General features: G+C 31.8%; 1 protein-coding gene and 1 pseudogene across 1 annotated transcript; one reads left to right on the top strand and one right to left on the bottom strand.

Moving 5' to 3' along the window:
* Nucleotides 1–264: 264 nt before the first annotated feature.
* Nucleotides 265–2,603, bottom strand: LOC120163243 (annotated as a pseudogene).
* An 8,110-nt stretch (nucleotides 2,604–10,713) lies between these two features.
* Nucleotides 10,714–12,442, top strand: LOC120163241 (protein PNS1-like). Its single transcript, XM_039173220.1, has 3 exons — nucleotides 10,714–10,897; nucleotides 11,008–12,153; nucleotides 12,244–12,442. The coding sequence occupies exons 1-3, from the start codon at nucleotides 10,814–10,816 to the stop codon at nucleotides 12,376–12,378; spliced, it is 1,365 nt and encodes a 454-aa protein (XP_039029151.1). The 5' UTR covers nucleotides 10,714–10,813; the 3' UTR covers nucleotides 12,379–12,442.
* Nucleotides 12,443–17,308: the final 4,866 nt, after the last annotated feature.

The raw sequence follows: 17,308 nt of genomic DNA, 5'->3' as shown, positions 1-17,308 counted from the left end.
TATAATCACCCTATACTATTAAAAAAGAAGAAGCAGATCTTGAAATATTGAGAGCGGATGTAACTAACTCATTGGTAGGATTCTGCCCAGAAACATCATTTAACAGGTCTCTAAACAGCAGTAAAGCTTCTCTACAACATTTCTTTGCTTCTTTCAGTCATTTCATCAAACATTCTTCTTCTTTCTGACAAAACATCCTTATTATTTTCATACAAATTTCTATTTCAATCGGTTCATTTCAAGTAGAGAAAAAATGGAATAAATCTATGGTCTAATCTGTCTCTTACTGAAACTCCTTGCAGAAACAATTTTTGTTAGCAAGCTTTTAACCTCTTGGACCCAGCTCCAGGTTTCAAAAACACCATAATTCTCACCCTGTAACCCATTGCACCCTCTTTGTTTCTCACTATTTTCCAAACACCACCCCATATGAGAAGTTCCCGTGCCTCCTCCCTGTCCATCTTGTCGAGAACCGGATCGTTCCGCTTGAATTTCTGGGCGAACGGGCGGCTGCTCGTCGCCATTCGTCTGAAGTCATTGAGGCCTAGCAGCCTCGGGTGCTGTTTTGGGGGGTTGTCCCATGTGATGTAATGAAGGTCATGGTTCACTGTCGTGTTTTTGTAGTCTGCGGAGTTGCATATGAGTGTCTGAAAGTAACCTTCTGTTGAAGACACGAAGTTGGTGTGGTAAAGAAGTAGTGTTCTTGGCAGGTTGTCCCAGCCTACAATGGAACACTCTGCGAATGACCTTGAGATCACTGTCCATGCTGAGCCTGTTGGATTTTGAAGAAAATTAATGGAGATATGATGGATAATCATTCAGCTTAGGTTTTGTAAAAATAATGTGTGTGATCTAGGACAATATTGTTGAATAAATGGACATGAAACCCTAAACTCGATTAGACTCATATCAATATATTAGTTGTAGACAATTCAATTCAACTCAAAAATCATATATTTTATATATAATTTCTTTAAAGTGTTATAATATAATATTTTAAACATACACTCATTAAATTATTAAAGATAAGTTTTTAAACATACACTTATTGAGTTATTAAAGATAAACTTCATACATATACGTGTTGTTGTGTTGTTGTGTTGTTGTGTCGTTGTCTAGCTCATGCAAATATGTGTTTATGTGTGTTGGTTTTATTTGAATAAAATTCATACAATTCTTTACATTTTTTAGTCATAATTTTTCATTTTAATCCTAACTGACGTTAATGTTAGAGAGACAACCTAAATGATCTGCCACAAAGATAAAAGACTCATTTTTCAAAAACACATTTACCCGAATGTGTTTTTTTTTTTTAGAAAAAGAAATATTATTAATATTTTTTTGATAAAAAATATTTAAAAGATATTACAATAAATATTGTTGGGTATTATGATGGAATGCACGCAACACTGGTTAGAAACGTGTTTGGTGGGAGACTAAAACATCAGTTTCTCAACAAGCAACAACTCACCCGCCATGACTAACATGATCAACCCTGATTTTACAAACTAGGACCTTCAGCTTTCTGCATTTATATTTTAACCATATCCCTAAAGAATCATTTTGTGGGCTGTGGATTGATCCTAAAACAATCCAATAAACTAAAATAAATGAACCAAAATATTCCAAAAAAAAAAACACAGGGACCCAGTTTTACGAAATCCCAAAAATCTTCTGAGTTGCTAATAAATTCTAATGCATGAGCTATAGTACTTTTCGATGTAATGTCCCTTCACTTGGTGCAAGAGCTCACATGGCGAAGATAAATCAATTTTCTTTTTGAAGAATTTAAAGGGAAAAAGTGGAGATCTTTTGGCAAACCAGAAAAGCCATGAATCTATTATTATAGGCTTCCCTCTCTTATTCCTGCAAATTTTAATCATATTTACTGTAAACCAATTGGATTGTTAAAAAAGGGCAAAAACAAGATTGAAACAAAATTTTCTTACAGTTTCCACCCCAGTTGACTGGTATGCTGAATGAAATTGAGATCTTTTGGCAAACCAGAAAAGGCATGAATCAGATCTAAACAAAAAATAAAGCCCAGAAAACAAATAAGCTCATTACTCATAAGAACTCTCGTAATCATGGGGGAAAAAATATAAAAGAAATCAAAACGAGTCCACTCACCATACCATCTTGAGTCACTAAAGGATAATGACAAGCACTGAGATTAATGAACCAATCCCAAAAGCATCTCAAAAGCATGGACATAGCATGAAGAGTTGCAGAAAGCATTGTCGGACCTCTATAAGTGACCAAGTTTGGTTTCCCGACGATATGGACATTACCCATCAAGTGAAAACCGGGTGATTCGACACGAAGTCGGCAATCTCCTTGTGCTCCGGTGCAGGCGCATCGTAATCCAGGTGAATCAGATACTTATTCCCAGGGTGATACAAAGCATGTAGGGTACGTTTTAGCTTGATTATGTCCCCTTTGGATGCTGAGATTAAGTAGGCGAAGGTGACAGGATATGTCCTGTTGGATGTTTGTACGATGTTTAAGGTTGACATGGGATTGAACCTTGTAATGGCGATGACTAGTTTGGTTGGGAGGTACATAACAGACAAGAGAATTGAAGTGAAAATGAAGGCCACCATGAAACCATTGATGCCCTTGTTTGGTTCCTGAAACTAAAAACTGAGATAGTTTGGGAAGAAGAAAGAAGAATGGTTGTTTATAACAACGGAGGGGATAGGATTTGTGGGAGATTTGGGAATGATTAAGAAGTAAATTATAAGTTTAGTATTTAAATTATTACTTTTATTCTATTTTGATGTCCCGATTTTATTTTTTTCAAAATCATACCTAATAGTTAGTTTACCATTAAAACTTTAATGGTGATACTAACATATCACCATAAAGTAATATCATGTTATCATTAAAGAAAAAATCATGTCAGCAGTTATATTAATTTTTTATTGTGAATATCAAATTGAAACTTAAACTAAATATTAAGTATGAATTTAAAAGAAAAGTAAAGTTTAAATACTAAAATAGAATAAAAATAATAATTTAAATACTAAACGTATATTTTACCCAAGATTAAGTTTGTTGATTTGAAGCTATGAAGGGTTCTTTTATTTTGAAGTTAAGTCCTCCATCTGTCGCCTGCAATAATAAGAAAACCTACTGGGTAGGAGATGTAATTACTGTTTTGCCTATTGTTTTTGTGCATGATTGGGTTTGAGTGTGGATATTTATGGAATTTTATTGTTTATCGAAATTCCCATTTTATCATAAGGTGGTGATGAAGGCATTGGAAGCAGTCAACACCTGTTCATTGAGGCTCGTAAACAAACCGAACGCATATAAACGGAGACATGTTCATGTTCGTTCATTTAAAAAATAAACGAACACGAACATAACGAATAATTTTTTTTGTTCATGTTCATTTATTAAGGAATATAACTTGTTCATGTTCGTTCATTTAATAAATAAACGAACATAAACGAACACGAACATAAACGAACATAAACTTTGGAGACCTTACTTTCCATTGTTCTTTCATGAAAAATAGTCGATAATGCAAATCAACCAAATCTACAGTGATAAATAGCGTAAGAGCTAATTAGCAGTGATGAAATGTTTGAAGATATCAAATATTTCGATCGATCTTTTAAAGATATTAAATGATTTACACTACTTTAATTTAACGCTATAACATTTACCTTAGTGGTTCATGATTACATATGAACAATCATGTTCCACTACGTTATTCTAATAAATTCACCGGCTAAAAGTTTTGTGACATCAATATCAGATTTTAGTGAGGTTTGTTAATAATGGTTCTTTCCGTTGGCAGAGTAGAAAATTTAACAGCATGAAGATTTCGAACGGTACAAATTAGACTACAAGGCAATAATATAGATCCGAAATCCCTTCGCTGCTACATATCGTAACTGATATTATTGCTATATCACCATTCAAAATTTTAAAGTATTTAAAGTCTACTCCACAACTAAAGGTCACACAAGAACTATAAAAATAAAAGTTCATTGTCAAATTGTATTTTCTACTTATTAATAGTTTTTCCTGAAAAACCCATTACTTCCGCTATTACACTCTTTTTCAGAAATTGCATAGAAACCTTTGTTTTGTTTTCTGAAAAATTCCATATATTTTTCTCTTTACTGATGTTCATATACTTTCGATTGTTACCTTTATCTTCCCATCTATTTCTAGAAAGAAGTATGATGTTTTCTTGAGTTTTAAATGCGAGATACCCGCAATAACTTTACATATCAACTATTAAGCCAAATAAAACAGAGAAAGAGATTAAACCAGACCTGTAAAACTTCATATTGCACTAGAATATAACTTGTTTTGAAGCTTTCAGCGATCGTCTCCACTCTCCAGTGAACACTAGGATTTGGGAAAAAAAGGGGGAAAATGAATATAGGTGCGAGGTGCCTCACGGGTTAACATATTGGATTTAATCTCCAAATAAAATTGGGTTAATTATGGAGTTGGTCATCAGAATATCAGATTAATTAATATTTTTAATATACTTACAAATTGGTCACCAAAATTGATTTAAGAAGATTGGGTTAAACATAAATGAATGAACATAAACGAACATAACCGAACAAACATAAACGAACATAACCGAACGAACATAAACGAACATAAAAGAACGTTCACGAACGTAAATGAACGAACGAGGCCTATGTTCATGTTCGTTCATTTAATTAAACGAACACAAAATCTTGTTCATGTTCGTTCATTTAATAAATAAACGCACATAAACGAACTTCTCGCCGCACGGTTCATGAACGGTTCGCTGAACGTTCAGTTCATTTACAGGCCTATGCTCATTGCAACGGAGAATAAAAGAAAGGATAAATTATATTAGATATCTTTAATGTTGTCCGGTTACTCATTTATATTATTAATTTTTTAATTTTATTAAGCATAACATTGAATTTTAATTTTATATTCAATTATGTTATTGTGTCGCTAAGTCCATAATATGATAATGATATAACTAATGGTTGCTGACATATCCTGCCACACCAAGACAACGTTATTTTGGTACGAATATTTTGATGTTTAAACTGATATCGTTTTAGATACTAAAATTTAGGATTGTATCGTTTTTTCATCTAACTTTTAAAAAATTACTTTTTGGCGCTACACTTACCAACTATCATTGACAACCAATCATTGATCATCTTTCACGGCAAAATCGATATCAAAGCGTTAGCATTTCACTCCTCTTTCTTCTTCTATGATTAATTTTTCATGAAACCCACTCAAAATCGTTGAAAATAGACAAAAATCTATTATTTTTTTAGATGTTTAGAGGTTTTGTTGGATTTACGGGATTTGAGATGTTTGTTCGAAAATCCAAACGGTGAGAAGGTCAACATACCTCAAAATTAGCCTCATCAAACAAACTTTGAAATAGATTGATGTATTAATACATCGAATAATTAAACGGATTTTCATCGATTTTGAGTGGATTTAGTGGAAAATCAATCCTAGAAGAAGAAAGAGAAGTGAAATGTGAACGTTTAGTACATCTTGTAGCAAAAGACGACCAATGACAGGCGATGATTGGTCGTTGTTGATGTCCGAAAAGTGTAATGCCAAAATACTAAATTGTTTAAAAGTTCAATGACAAAATTGATACACCTCTAAAGTTTAGTGCCTAAAATGACATTGTTTTGGTGTGGTAGACTATATCTGCAACTATTTGTCATGCCATCATCCCATTACCAACTTAATGGTGGACTAACATAATTGAATGAAAAACTAAAGGTCAATACTATAATTAGAAAGATTAAAAGTTTAGTGGTATAAATATGACAATGGACAAAAGTTCAATGGTATCTAATGTAATTTACCCTAAAAGTAAACCAAAAAAAACATAAATTACACTATCATTAAATTATAAAATAATTATTAAATTTATCAAAAAGTTATAAAATAGTGATAAAATGTGATAATTTTAAAGATCATTTAATTTTCTTCTCCCTCTTATTTTTGTCAATAAAGTTTAAGAATTTTCAATTTTACTAGTTAAACTTTCAATTTGTTTTTATTTGATAACTTTGTCATTAAATACGCAACGGTGTTATGAATAGACATGTTTATTTTAAAAATTATGAAATGGTCCCTAAACTTTCTTCATTTTTTGTGAAAATCCTCTAATGTCATATTCCTTTCGATTTTTCAGTGATGAAACATCTTCTATATCTTAATAGTAGGGAGATGGAGGAGAAGGAGAAGTGAGTTGTCTATTTTAATTCCACGTTGATTGACTGGTGAATATTATAGATTAAAGTTGTTTAGATTTTCATGAGTTTTGAGTTTAGGTTTGAGTTTCATGAGTTTTAAAGTGATTTTGAGAAAATCTAAATTGATAGTGACATGAGACAATGAGGAGAGTTCATTTGTATCTTGAGTGGTCGGAGAAGACGTTAAAGAATGATAATTGCAGCTAGGGGCGAAACAACAAATATGTGGGAGCCAAACCCCACCTCACCCCCAAATTTTTTTTTGAAAAATTATAATTTAGACCCTTAAAATTTTCAAAATTTTTAGTTTTTCCCACAAAAATTTTAGAAATTCAAATTAATCTTTAAATTTTTTTGAATGTTCCCTTCTATAAATTTTAAAAATTCTCATTAAGCCTATCAAAAATTCAAAATTTTTCGTTAAACACCATTTTTTCAGAAAAAGAATGCAAACTGAAATGTTCAATTTTTTGAAAAATTTAAGTTAGACATCTAATTTTTTTTAATAAACTCTATCACCAAGTTCCTCCACTAATTGCATTGTAAACGTGACATATGATGAAACTATAAAAATTTTATATTTGGAGAAAAAAGAAAAAAGTGAAAAAACAGAAAATTATGCGGATGACACATGAATTTCATTTCAATAAAAAAAAATCCATATTTGTACACATGACTAGCATGTTATTCTTCTATCTATGATTTAACATCCTGAGTGACTAAAATAAGAATAAATTGAAAGTTTAATGAGTAGAATCCCACAATCCTTGAACCAAACACCCCCTAAAAGTACTTCTCTTCCTAATAGACTCCTCTCCTTGTTAAGCAAAGTAAGTCCGGAATGTATCGATTAGAATAAAGACATCCCACATTTTTCTTCATTCAACTGTTTATGTTTGCTTTGAGAAGGAAATTGTTGGGACCAAAAGTTAAAGCTGGAGAGATTCAGATTCTCAAAAGTTGCAATAAAATGATGATTGATGACAAAAGATCTTAATTGCTTCCCAAACAATACGCGCTACTGGACATGTGCAATTGCCTCCTGTCATATCAAGTTTTTAGCAAGCTCAAACCTTTTTCTAAACCTTAATCAATCACTTACTCCTATCATATCTTAACTAAATAAAAACAAAAAATTATCGTATATTATTTTTTTGAAATCAATAAAGAAAAGTGGACAAAACTAATTAACCCTAAATTATATTTGTCTCTATTAGAACACGCATATGACATTTTCTATAGGTCTTTGTATTACAGTTTGAATTTTAATGATGCCAATGAACTAAATTAGTTTGAGAGATCAGTTCTATAATAAGTTTATATAATGTTCAATCCGAATTATTCGATCAATAGATTAACTATCGATTGTTATACTTAAAAATAAGAATTTAAATTTAAATATTTTCCGAACATGAGAAAAAGAAAATTACTTTATTTTATTATAAGTCACTTCAAAACATGATAAATTAATATTTTTATTGTTTAATTTTACCAATATTTATAATTTTATTTATTTATTTCAAAATTAAATATACAAAATAATTTAAAAACTACATTGGATAAAAGTAAAACTTAAGAGACCTGACATGTTGTTTACCTTTTTTATTAAAACCAGTTGCATTGATATGTTCAAAAGTACCACATGATGTAATTTTACTAGCGAATATTTTTAAACAATATTGGAAATGAGATAACTCGAGTAACAAAACTAAATTTTAGGGACCAAAAAGATTATGAAAAACCTTTAAGAGGTAACTTGATAAAACAAATATAGTTTAAGGGAGAAATAGTTCATTAAACCTTAATTAATTATTAAAAATACCTCTATTTAAATCTAATAACAAATTATATAAATATAACGGTTTTGGTATTTAATAAATAATAATTTTACCTTATGGATCTAAATTGCATTTTAAAGTTAAGTTCAAATATTTAATTAGATTAAAAATTTATGTTCAAAATTAAATACTAATGTTAAATTTGAGTGTCTAACTAGAAAATAGATAGGTTTGTAAACGAAACGAACGTTTAGCGAACCGTTCGTGAACCATTCGACGAAAAATTCGTTTATGTATTAAATGAACGAACATGAACAATATTTTGTGTTCTTTTAATTAAATGAACGAACATGAACAGATGGCTCGTTCGTTCATTTACGTTCATGAACGTTAGGTAATATGTTCGTTCATTTATGTTCGTTCGTTATGTTCGTTTATGTACGTTCATTTATGTTTAGCATAATCTCTCTAGAACCATTTAAAATATTAAAGCCCGATAAATTTTAATCTGACACCCATAAATAATTTAAAATTCAATTAATTTTAAATACAAATAAAAAAACTCAAAACAATAAAATAAAATATAATCCTAAAATTGTTAGGAAAAAAAAATATATTTTTTCATTTATTTTCGTTTACGTTCATTTATTGTGTTCGTTTATGTTCGTTCATTTGTATTCGTTTACGTTTGTCTATTGTGTTCGTTTATGTTTGTTTACATCCGTTCGTTTATTTTCGTTCATTTATGTTCGTTTATCATTTAAATGAACGAACATAAACGAATACGAACAAGCTACATTCCTTAACGAACGAACATGGACAAGAAATTTTTAGTTCGTTTATGTTTGTGTTCGTTCATTTGTTCGGTTAAAGTTAAACGAACGAACATACCCCTATTCTTGTTCGTTCGGTTCGTTTACAGGCCTAAAAATAGATATTAAATTGAATCAATATTATCACATTTTATATTAGTCTTTTTAATAAAATAATATGTAGATCATAATTTAAATACTAAAATAAAATAATAAAGTTAAGTCTAAGTAAGGTCAGGGATTCAAATCATGATGATTGCGAATGGAGTAAACTGGGTTGGAAGGGTCACCTTTGCCTCTGCAATATCCGATCCAGATTAGTAGATCAATAGATAGGATATCGGTGGTTATACCAAAAAAATATATAATTTAAAAATGAAATCATAAATTAAACCTTAAAAAATTTTAAATTAAGACTAAATGAGACCATAACCTAACCCTTGGAAAAGTGTAGTCAATCAACCTACGACGGCATCTTTTAACTTGTTACAATATTCCAATATCTTACCAACAATCTAAGTCTAACCACAACGAAAACAATATGGTAAAATTACTCAAATAACCACTTAACTACGGGGTTGGTGTCGATGTAATTATCATACTTTTAATTATCATACTATAACTATAAGGGCTTCAATTAATTAAATAACAAAAAAATAATTTACTTCTATTCTTATTTGACTTGATGTCATATGGGGTAAGGTTTTTAACCTCTTTTGTTAAAATAAAAGAATTATTCTTTGCATCACAAATAGAGATGGGCATTTAAACCCGACCCGACCCGATTGGTTCGGATTTTTCTTAAAACAAAATCGGATTCGGGTCTGGTTCGGAATTAGGGTGAAAAAAATCCGACCCGACCCGACCCAAAAAATATATAATTTTATCCTATATATTTAGGGATAATTACAATAATACCCCTCTATATATAATTTTTTTCAATTAAGTCACTATTTTTATTGAATAAAAATGATTTTTTTATTATTTCGCATCGGGTCGGGTTTCTATGTCATATATTCGGGTCGGGTCGGGTCTCGGGTGGAGGCTCTCTTTCTCTCGGGTCGGGTCGGGTGGACCAAAAACCCGACCCATGCCCATCCCTAATCACAAACCAACTTATCTCAATGGTTAAATGAATTGTTGTTGTTCCTAGATATCACGGGTTCGAGCACCAATGACTGCATTAAAATATATACTACTTTGAGTTTTTATTGTTAAATGGTTGTCATATCACTTTAATAAAACAAATGAAACCCTAGGTATTAAAATCGGTAGGCTCAAAATACATGTACTATATTAAAAGGTTTGGTCTAGTTCAAGTACCATCCTAGAATTTATTCCTTTACAGAATAATAATAGCTAAGGTAGACTATCTATTTGCTCAACCGCGTATTATTTTGTTTTATTTTTGAAAAATCATAACTAACGTTACGTTTTTATCACTTTAAAAAATTAAAGGTAACATTGACATGGCATCTTTTATTTTTTAATACTGATGTGATATTACTTTATACTGACATATCAACATCATCATTATGTTTTCAATGCCAAATTAGAACCAAAATATAATATTATGCATGAATTAAAAAAAATATTAGCTAAGTGACCAAAACAGAGAGTAAGTAATATGTGAGTGACCAAATAAGTAGTTTAGTATAATATTAGTAAATTAGGTGAGGAAGTTTAATACGGATCGGGCTTAAAGCCTCTAGATTGTAAAAGAAGAAAAAGGGAGGAAAGGGGGTTGGTCAACTCATCAAAATGCGTGAACCATAATTATTGATTATATTACCTGAACAAATAACAATAAAAATATACATTTATTCAACTTCTTCAAAGTTGAGAAAGAGTAGTTGAAGTTCATCGGCTTCATGCACAATCGTGGCTGTTAGTTAAGTAATTGACGAATACCATCAATTTAAAACTCATCAAAATCATTTTCTTTCTCCATTTTTCCAAGCAAATTAATCATCACAAAATGGAGAGAGCGAGGGACTCCAATCTGCAGAACACCAGTAAGCAGACTCAAGAACAAAGAATTCAATCGACAGCCATTGTCAAGGTTTCTTTAAACCCCCTTTCCCTCCTCCTCCTCCTCCTCCTTCTTCTTCTTGTTTACCTTGATGTTTAAATCTTGCTTTTTTTTTAACTTTGTTTTCAAGTGGCTGACAGGTACAGGAACCGAGCATCAAGATAGAGCCAACAGTTGGTGGACAGTTCCTCAGGAAGCTCTTTCAGATCATCTTCTACATCCAATTCTTCTTACTCTCCGTCTTGATAATCGCCTTAACGATCCGTGGCCTCATCTACGCCGCCGGCGATACCGATCGTTTCTACCCGAAGCATTGGTACCCTCCACTTCTTGTTTCGATAGCTTCGGCCTGGATTGTTTCCTTTGTATGGCAATCAATCGCCTTCCACCACCCATCAAACGCCATTAAATCTGCCTTCTGGTTGACTCCCTTGCTAACGTGTGCACTCGGCGTGCTCCATATATTGATCGGTTCTCCGTTGAGTTTAGCCGCCGGTACGATTGCGATTGTTTCGAGCGTGATCCAATCCCTCTATGCTTGTTGGGTGAATTCCAGATTCGACTATGCGTCCAAGATCCTTGCAGTTTCCACATCGGTTCCACCTGATAAAACCACTGCGTTTGTCGTTGTATCCATCGTAACCTGTTTAGCCTACTCCTCGTTCTCGGTTGCCGGAATCGGAGGAGCAACCGCCACCGGGACCGGCTTAGACATCGTGTTCATTGTACTCATCCTGTTCAGCTTCACATGGACTATGCAAGTGGTAAAGAACATGCTGTATGTCACAATCTCACGAGTCAGATACATGACTTTCGCTTGTGGAGTCGATACCGACACTCGGTCGGCTTTCCGCGACACGGTCAAGCATTTAGTCGGAAGTGTATGCATAGGCTCGGCCTTTGTTCCGGTTATCGGAACAATCCGTGGTTCGGCCCGAGCCGTGAACTTGATTGCAGGGGGCAATGACGAGTTTCTGTTCTCATGTGCTGATTGTTACTCGGGATTTGCCTCAACTCTGATAACATATGGGAATCGTTGGGGCTTTGTTCATGTAGGGGTATATAACAAAGGTTTCATACAGGCATCGGCCGACACATGGGAAATGTTCAAAAGAGCAGAACTGATAACACTGATCGATTCCGACCTCACCGGTGTGTTCTGTTTTCTCTCCGGGGTCACGGTGGGTTCGATATGCGGCATTATCGGAGGAACATGGGAGCTCATAATCCACAAGAGCTATGCTACAGAAGTTTCCATCTATGCATTCTTGATAGGCTACTTCATGGTAAAAGATTAAACCTCGCAATGACATAGTTTGAATCATTTTAACAGCAATGAAAACTTATAACAAATCACATTGATTTTGGTGTGGCAGTGTCGGATAGCATTAGCCTGGCAACAAGCGAGTGTTTCGGCATACTACGTCGCTTACGCCGAGAACCCGCAAAGTGCTCGATTCGACGCTACGATCCCGGTTCGCCTCGAACGGCTTCATAGGTTTCAAGTTTAACTGTCCATAGGATACCATTTTTACAATTTTGGGGAGCAAGAAAATTACAATTCTTCCCTGTAAATACCGTACATTAATTTTAGTTTCTTTTTTTAAAAGATGAAGTGGAATATTCTCATTATAGACAAAAAGAAAGCAGATTGTTCTCTGCGTAGATTGCAGCATATCATTTTCATTACAGTAACGAATCTGCCCTGTACCCTTTTCTTTCGTTCTGTTCAAAAGATTAGATCAAATAGTATGTAATAAGCGACTTCAATGATTATAGGTTTTGGATTTGAGCATGATATTTATAGTGATGTTTGAACTTTAATTATCAAATGATTGAAGGTCTTTCAAACAAACATTATCATATAATCATCCCAAATCAATTAAGAAAAAGGTATACCACTGCTTTAACATATTTTACTTTACTTCCAAGCCTTGTGATTAGAAACAAAATGATTCTTTGTTGTTTCCCAATATGTGAATTATTTATTAATTTGAATTCAGATAATAATTCCTCATCCACTGATAGGTTGACACAGTTGCAACATATTCAAAGACACAAGGTTGAGCATGTTTAAATATTTGATTTTTATAAACATACCACCACTTATAACCACCTTAGATTAATAAAACATAGATAAATTTATAAAATTTTGAAGGAATAAAAACAAATAATCAATAAAAATATGAAAAATTAATTAAACTATATAAAAATTTAAAAATTTTAAAGGCGGCCGCTCGATTTATCCCTATTTGTATCGATTGAATTTTATAGGTATTGTATATAAAGATTAAAAAAAAGAAATGTGAAGGAAAATATTATAATTTAGGCACAATTGGCCATTAAGCCATGCGGGAAAATAATTGACCCATTAGGCCATATAAAAAATTAATTTGAGATTTACAACATTTGTTACAATGATTTAGAACTCGTCACGTAGTCATGATAAATTCTAATAAAATGTCCTCCCAACTCAATTTGTTCCATTAACAAACGTTAGGATTCAAACCCCTGACATTACTTAAGAAATCTAATGTCTCATCATAGTTTTCTCTATTCGCAATCGCTAGGATTCGAACCCCCGACGTGACAAATTCTAATAAAAGATTATATTTTTTTTAAACTTGTCATGTCAACGTAACAAGTTTGAATTAAAAAATATTTTTTAAACAGACCCATCGTGTGGGCTTGATGAGTTTATCCTATAATGTAATATTTACCATAGATGCTAAATTAATTTTAAAGATGACCTAATGAGCCAATTTTTTAGTCCGTCTGACTGATTCAATTTTACCCTATAATTTATCTTCATGTTGGGTTACCAAACCGGCAAAGGATAATCAGTTCATGGCCTAAATAAGTTTGGACCACTCAACATTGTCAACCTAAACTGAGAGTGGGCTCAGATTTTTAATATTCGCTTTTGAAAATTATAATTTTTTCTGGTTAAACATCATAATTAACACACTATAAAATCGATTTTATCAAGTAATTTTGAATGTTAATAATATGAATAATTATTTTTCTGTTAAAAATAAATTTAATTATTAATTTGTACTGAAACTCGAACCCCAGCTTTACCGGTCCTTTCAACTTCATCTATTAATTTTTTGTTTCCTCCGTACATTGTTTGTCATATAACTGTTAAAGACATCTTGTTTTAATTATCTGATTATGAAAAGTTATGAATTTGCCATTTAATTATAGTTAAAATATTATTATGGTATTTTTAATTTTTAAAAAATAATTCCAAATAATATAGAAATTCATAATTTTATCTAAGTTTATATTTTTTTAACAATTATAATATATTAAATATTCTAAAAATTTTAAAATTAATAAAATTCCAAAAGAATTTAAAAAAGTTGAGTTTTTTAATTATTGATCTTTTAAAGTTATAACCGCATAATTTTTCGAAAAATATCATTTTTTTATAAAATTTCTAAGAGAAATTAGAATTAAGAAAATTCCTGTAAAAATAACAAAAAATAAAACCTTTGTGACATTAAAAAACTCTTTCAAATATCATTATGAGGAAGATAAGATGCAATTAGACATACATACGTAATGCTTAAATTTGAGAACACAAAAAATAATAAAATGTTCTTTAATCATTGAAATCACTTGGTCATACTATATATACTCTTTATATCTATTAATGATATAAAAAATATATCACAATTCATAATTTTTTTACATTACATTCAAATCATATAATTTAAAATATACATATTTATAGTAGGAACTTCTTTATGATTCTTTTCACCATTGACAATTTTTCTATTTTTGACACGTTTTTCTCTACTCGAGTAACACATTTCTGTGTCTTTTAGCACACTTTTTCCGTACTTTTTAGTTCTATGGGCTCATCAAACCAATCGAATATGGCAGAATTGAGATTGGAAGATAAGGAGGATGAAACAATAAATGTGGATTACTCTCCTCAGAATTCTGGGAATGTCTCAGGAAAGACGGGTTAATATACGGTTAATATATGGTATTACCAGATACATTAAAAGATATTTAATAAATTCGGTTTAGCGTTACCAGAAATGTTGAGTAATAATAATGTAGTAGGTCTAAGTCATGAAGAAATATTAAAAAATTTGGCAACCGGCAAACTTAACTTGTCAGTTTGTGTCGATCCAAATTAAAAATGTATCGATACATATCAATATAACAGGTAAAAATATGTTAAAACCGGTCACGAAAAGACAATACCGGTAAAGCCCTACCAGATATATTGAACGTGTCGATACTTTAATATAAGGATCGACACTTTGTGAATTTAAAAGAGAAGCAGTTTTAAGGCCTATAAAGTGTCGATACTTTATAAAAATGTATCGATCCACGACGATATAACAGGTAAAAATATGACAAAACTGATATCCAAATGGTAAAACCGGTAAAGCGCTACCAGATATATTTAAAGTGTTGATACTTTAATATAAGTATCGACACTTTGTGAATTTAAAAGAGAAACAGTTTTAGCGCCTATAAAGTGTCGATACTTTATAAAAATGTATCGATCCACAACGACATAACATGTAAAAATATGATAAAACCGGTATCAAAATGATAAAACTGGTAAAGCGTTACCGGATATATTGAAAGTGTCGATACTTTCGTAAGTACGTGTAATAAATTATCGATACTTTAAAAAAATAGGTAATTATCCTTTCGAAAGTATCGACACCTGACATAAAAGTATCGACACTTTGGTAGTTGTATCGATTAAATATAAATAACATATCCGATGAAAATATAAGGGCCATAGCTAAATATCCTCTGAAAATAGATAGAACGGACGAGTTTTTGAAATCGAAGCGTAATTGTTGCTGCATTTCAGAAGGCGCTTCTAAAGCGAAGTTTGTCTGTTTGTTGCTGCAGTCGAATCGAAAAGTATGTTGTCGAAACCCTAGTTTTTTTATTATTATAATAATCGAAAATAGGGTTTTTATATGTTGTTTGGGGTTTTGGAGTAAAGAAGTATTTAGGACCGATTACAGGTAGAAAGTGATATTCAAGGTAAAATATAAATGTCGATACTTTTATTAAATATTATAGGTAAAAAATGATATTATAGGTTGTATAAATGTGCCGACACATTTTGTATTGGCCATTCAAATTCTTTTGAAGAAAACTGTTTTACCACAAGAGTAGTTATTTATATTTGTATATTGAATAAAGTGTATGTAACAAGTATTTGATTTGATTTGCGTAAACTGATATATGAAGGAAAAATGGAGTCAATGAGTGGAAAAATTGTTGGTGGCGCAGATGACTTTGAAATTGAGGCTGAGACTCGAAAGCAACCAAAGGGTGGATATATGTTCTTCTAGTAAGTATCAATGTCTTTTTGTTATTATTGTTGAAATGGTAATTGGATTAAAGTATTTAAGAACTTTAAATTGATTACAAATTTTAAATGTTGACAGTATGGCCGAATGCAAAAGGATGAAGGAAGATGGCACACAGAGCGGTTCGATATGTAAAATAAAATTGACATTGAGTATTATTTAGTGTTAATGTATTGATTAAGAAACGTTTATGCTTAATATTAGATGACAAAAGATGTGAGGTCCAAATGAAATTTGATGAGTGATGCTGAAAAAGAACCTTACATCACACAGTCAAGGAATGATAGTAAATAATACAAAGAACGGAGGAAAGCACATGAAAATAAGGTATTCATTAAACTTGTAAATACATTGATACAAAATATATAAGAATTATAACATTATATATTTTTAAAAAATGTAGGAAGTGTCGACAAGGTGCAACATTAAAAGGGTGAATTCATTAATTAAACACATTAAGGAGAAGGGTCAGTTGAATGTGCTAGGAGAAGTAGGTTTTGGATCGTTGGTAGGAGTAAGGGATCGACCTATTCGGAGGGAATTGTGTCGACCTCTTTGAAGTGCATTGTAGAGGTCTTTATGTGTAAATCCAACATTATGATAGCCCCCTGCTTGCTGCGTTAAATAGTTCATTACTTGTGGCGTGCCAACACCGACCTCTTTCAATGTTGTTACCTCATCGATATCAGCCTTACTTATAGCTCTATTAGAACACATAAATGGTGTCATAGCAGGTGTGCAAAATGCATGATTATGTTTCTGATAAGACTTACTTATAACCCACTGATCGTTTGTATTTGTTGCTGTAACTACGACTCTAGCCTTACATCTTGTTCTTGTGACTGGCGTATGAGCACGTTGACGATCAATAGTATTGACTTTTGATACTCGAAACCCTTATTTGGAACAACAAAATTCTTGTGTCTTCACATTTCCTTCCACGTCAAGCCGTATTGTTCCCTTACGTGCACTGAACCCATGTTCCCGTGTGAATCCCTTGTAAAAGTACCAAGCTTGATCACGTGAACAGAAGAGCTGACCAACAAATCTGTTAGATTCATCAACATTATGTACTTCATGG

This window comes from Hibiscus syriacus, unplaced genomic scaffold (genome assembly GCF_006381635.1).
Source record: "Hibiscus syriacus cultivar Baekdansim isolate YM2019G1 unplaced genomic scaffold, ASM638163v2 tig00111432_pilon, whole genome shotgun sequence".
NCBI classification, from domain to species: Eukaryota; Viridiplantae; Streptophyta; class Magnoliopsida; order Malvales; family Malvaceae; genus Hibiscus; species Hibiscus syriacus.
Note: the sequence above shows the minus strand (reverse complement) of the source record. Positions and strands in the feature narration are given on the sequence as shown.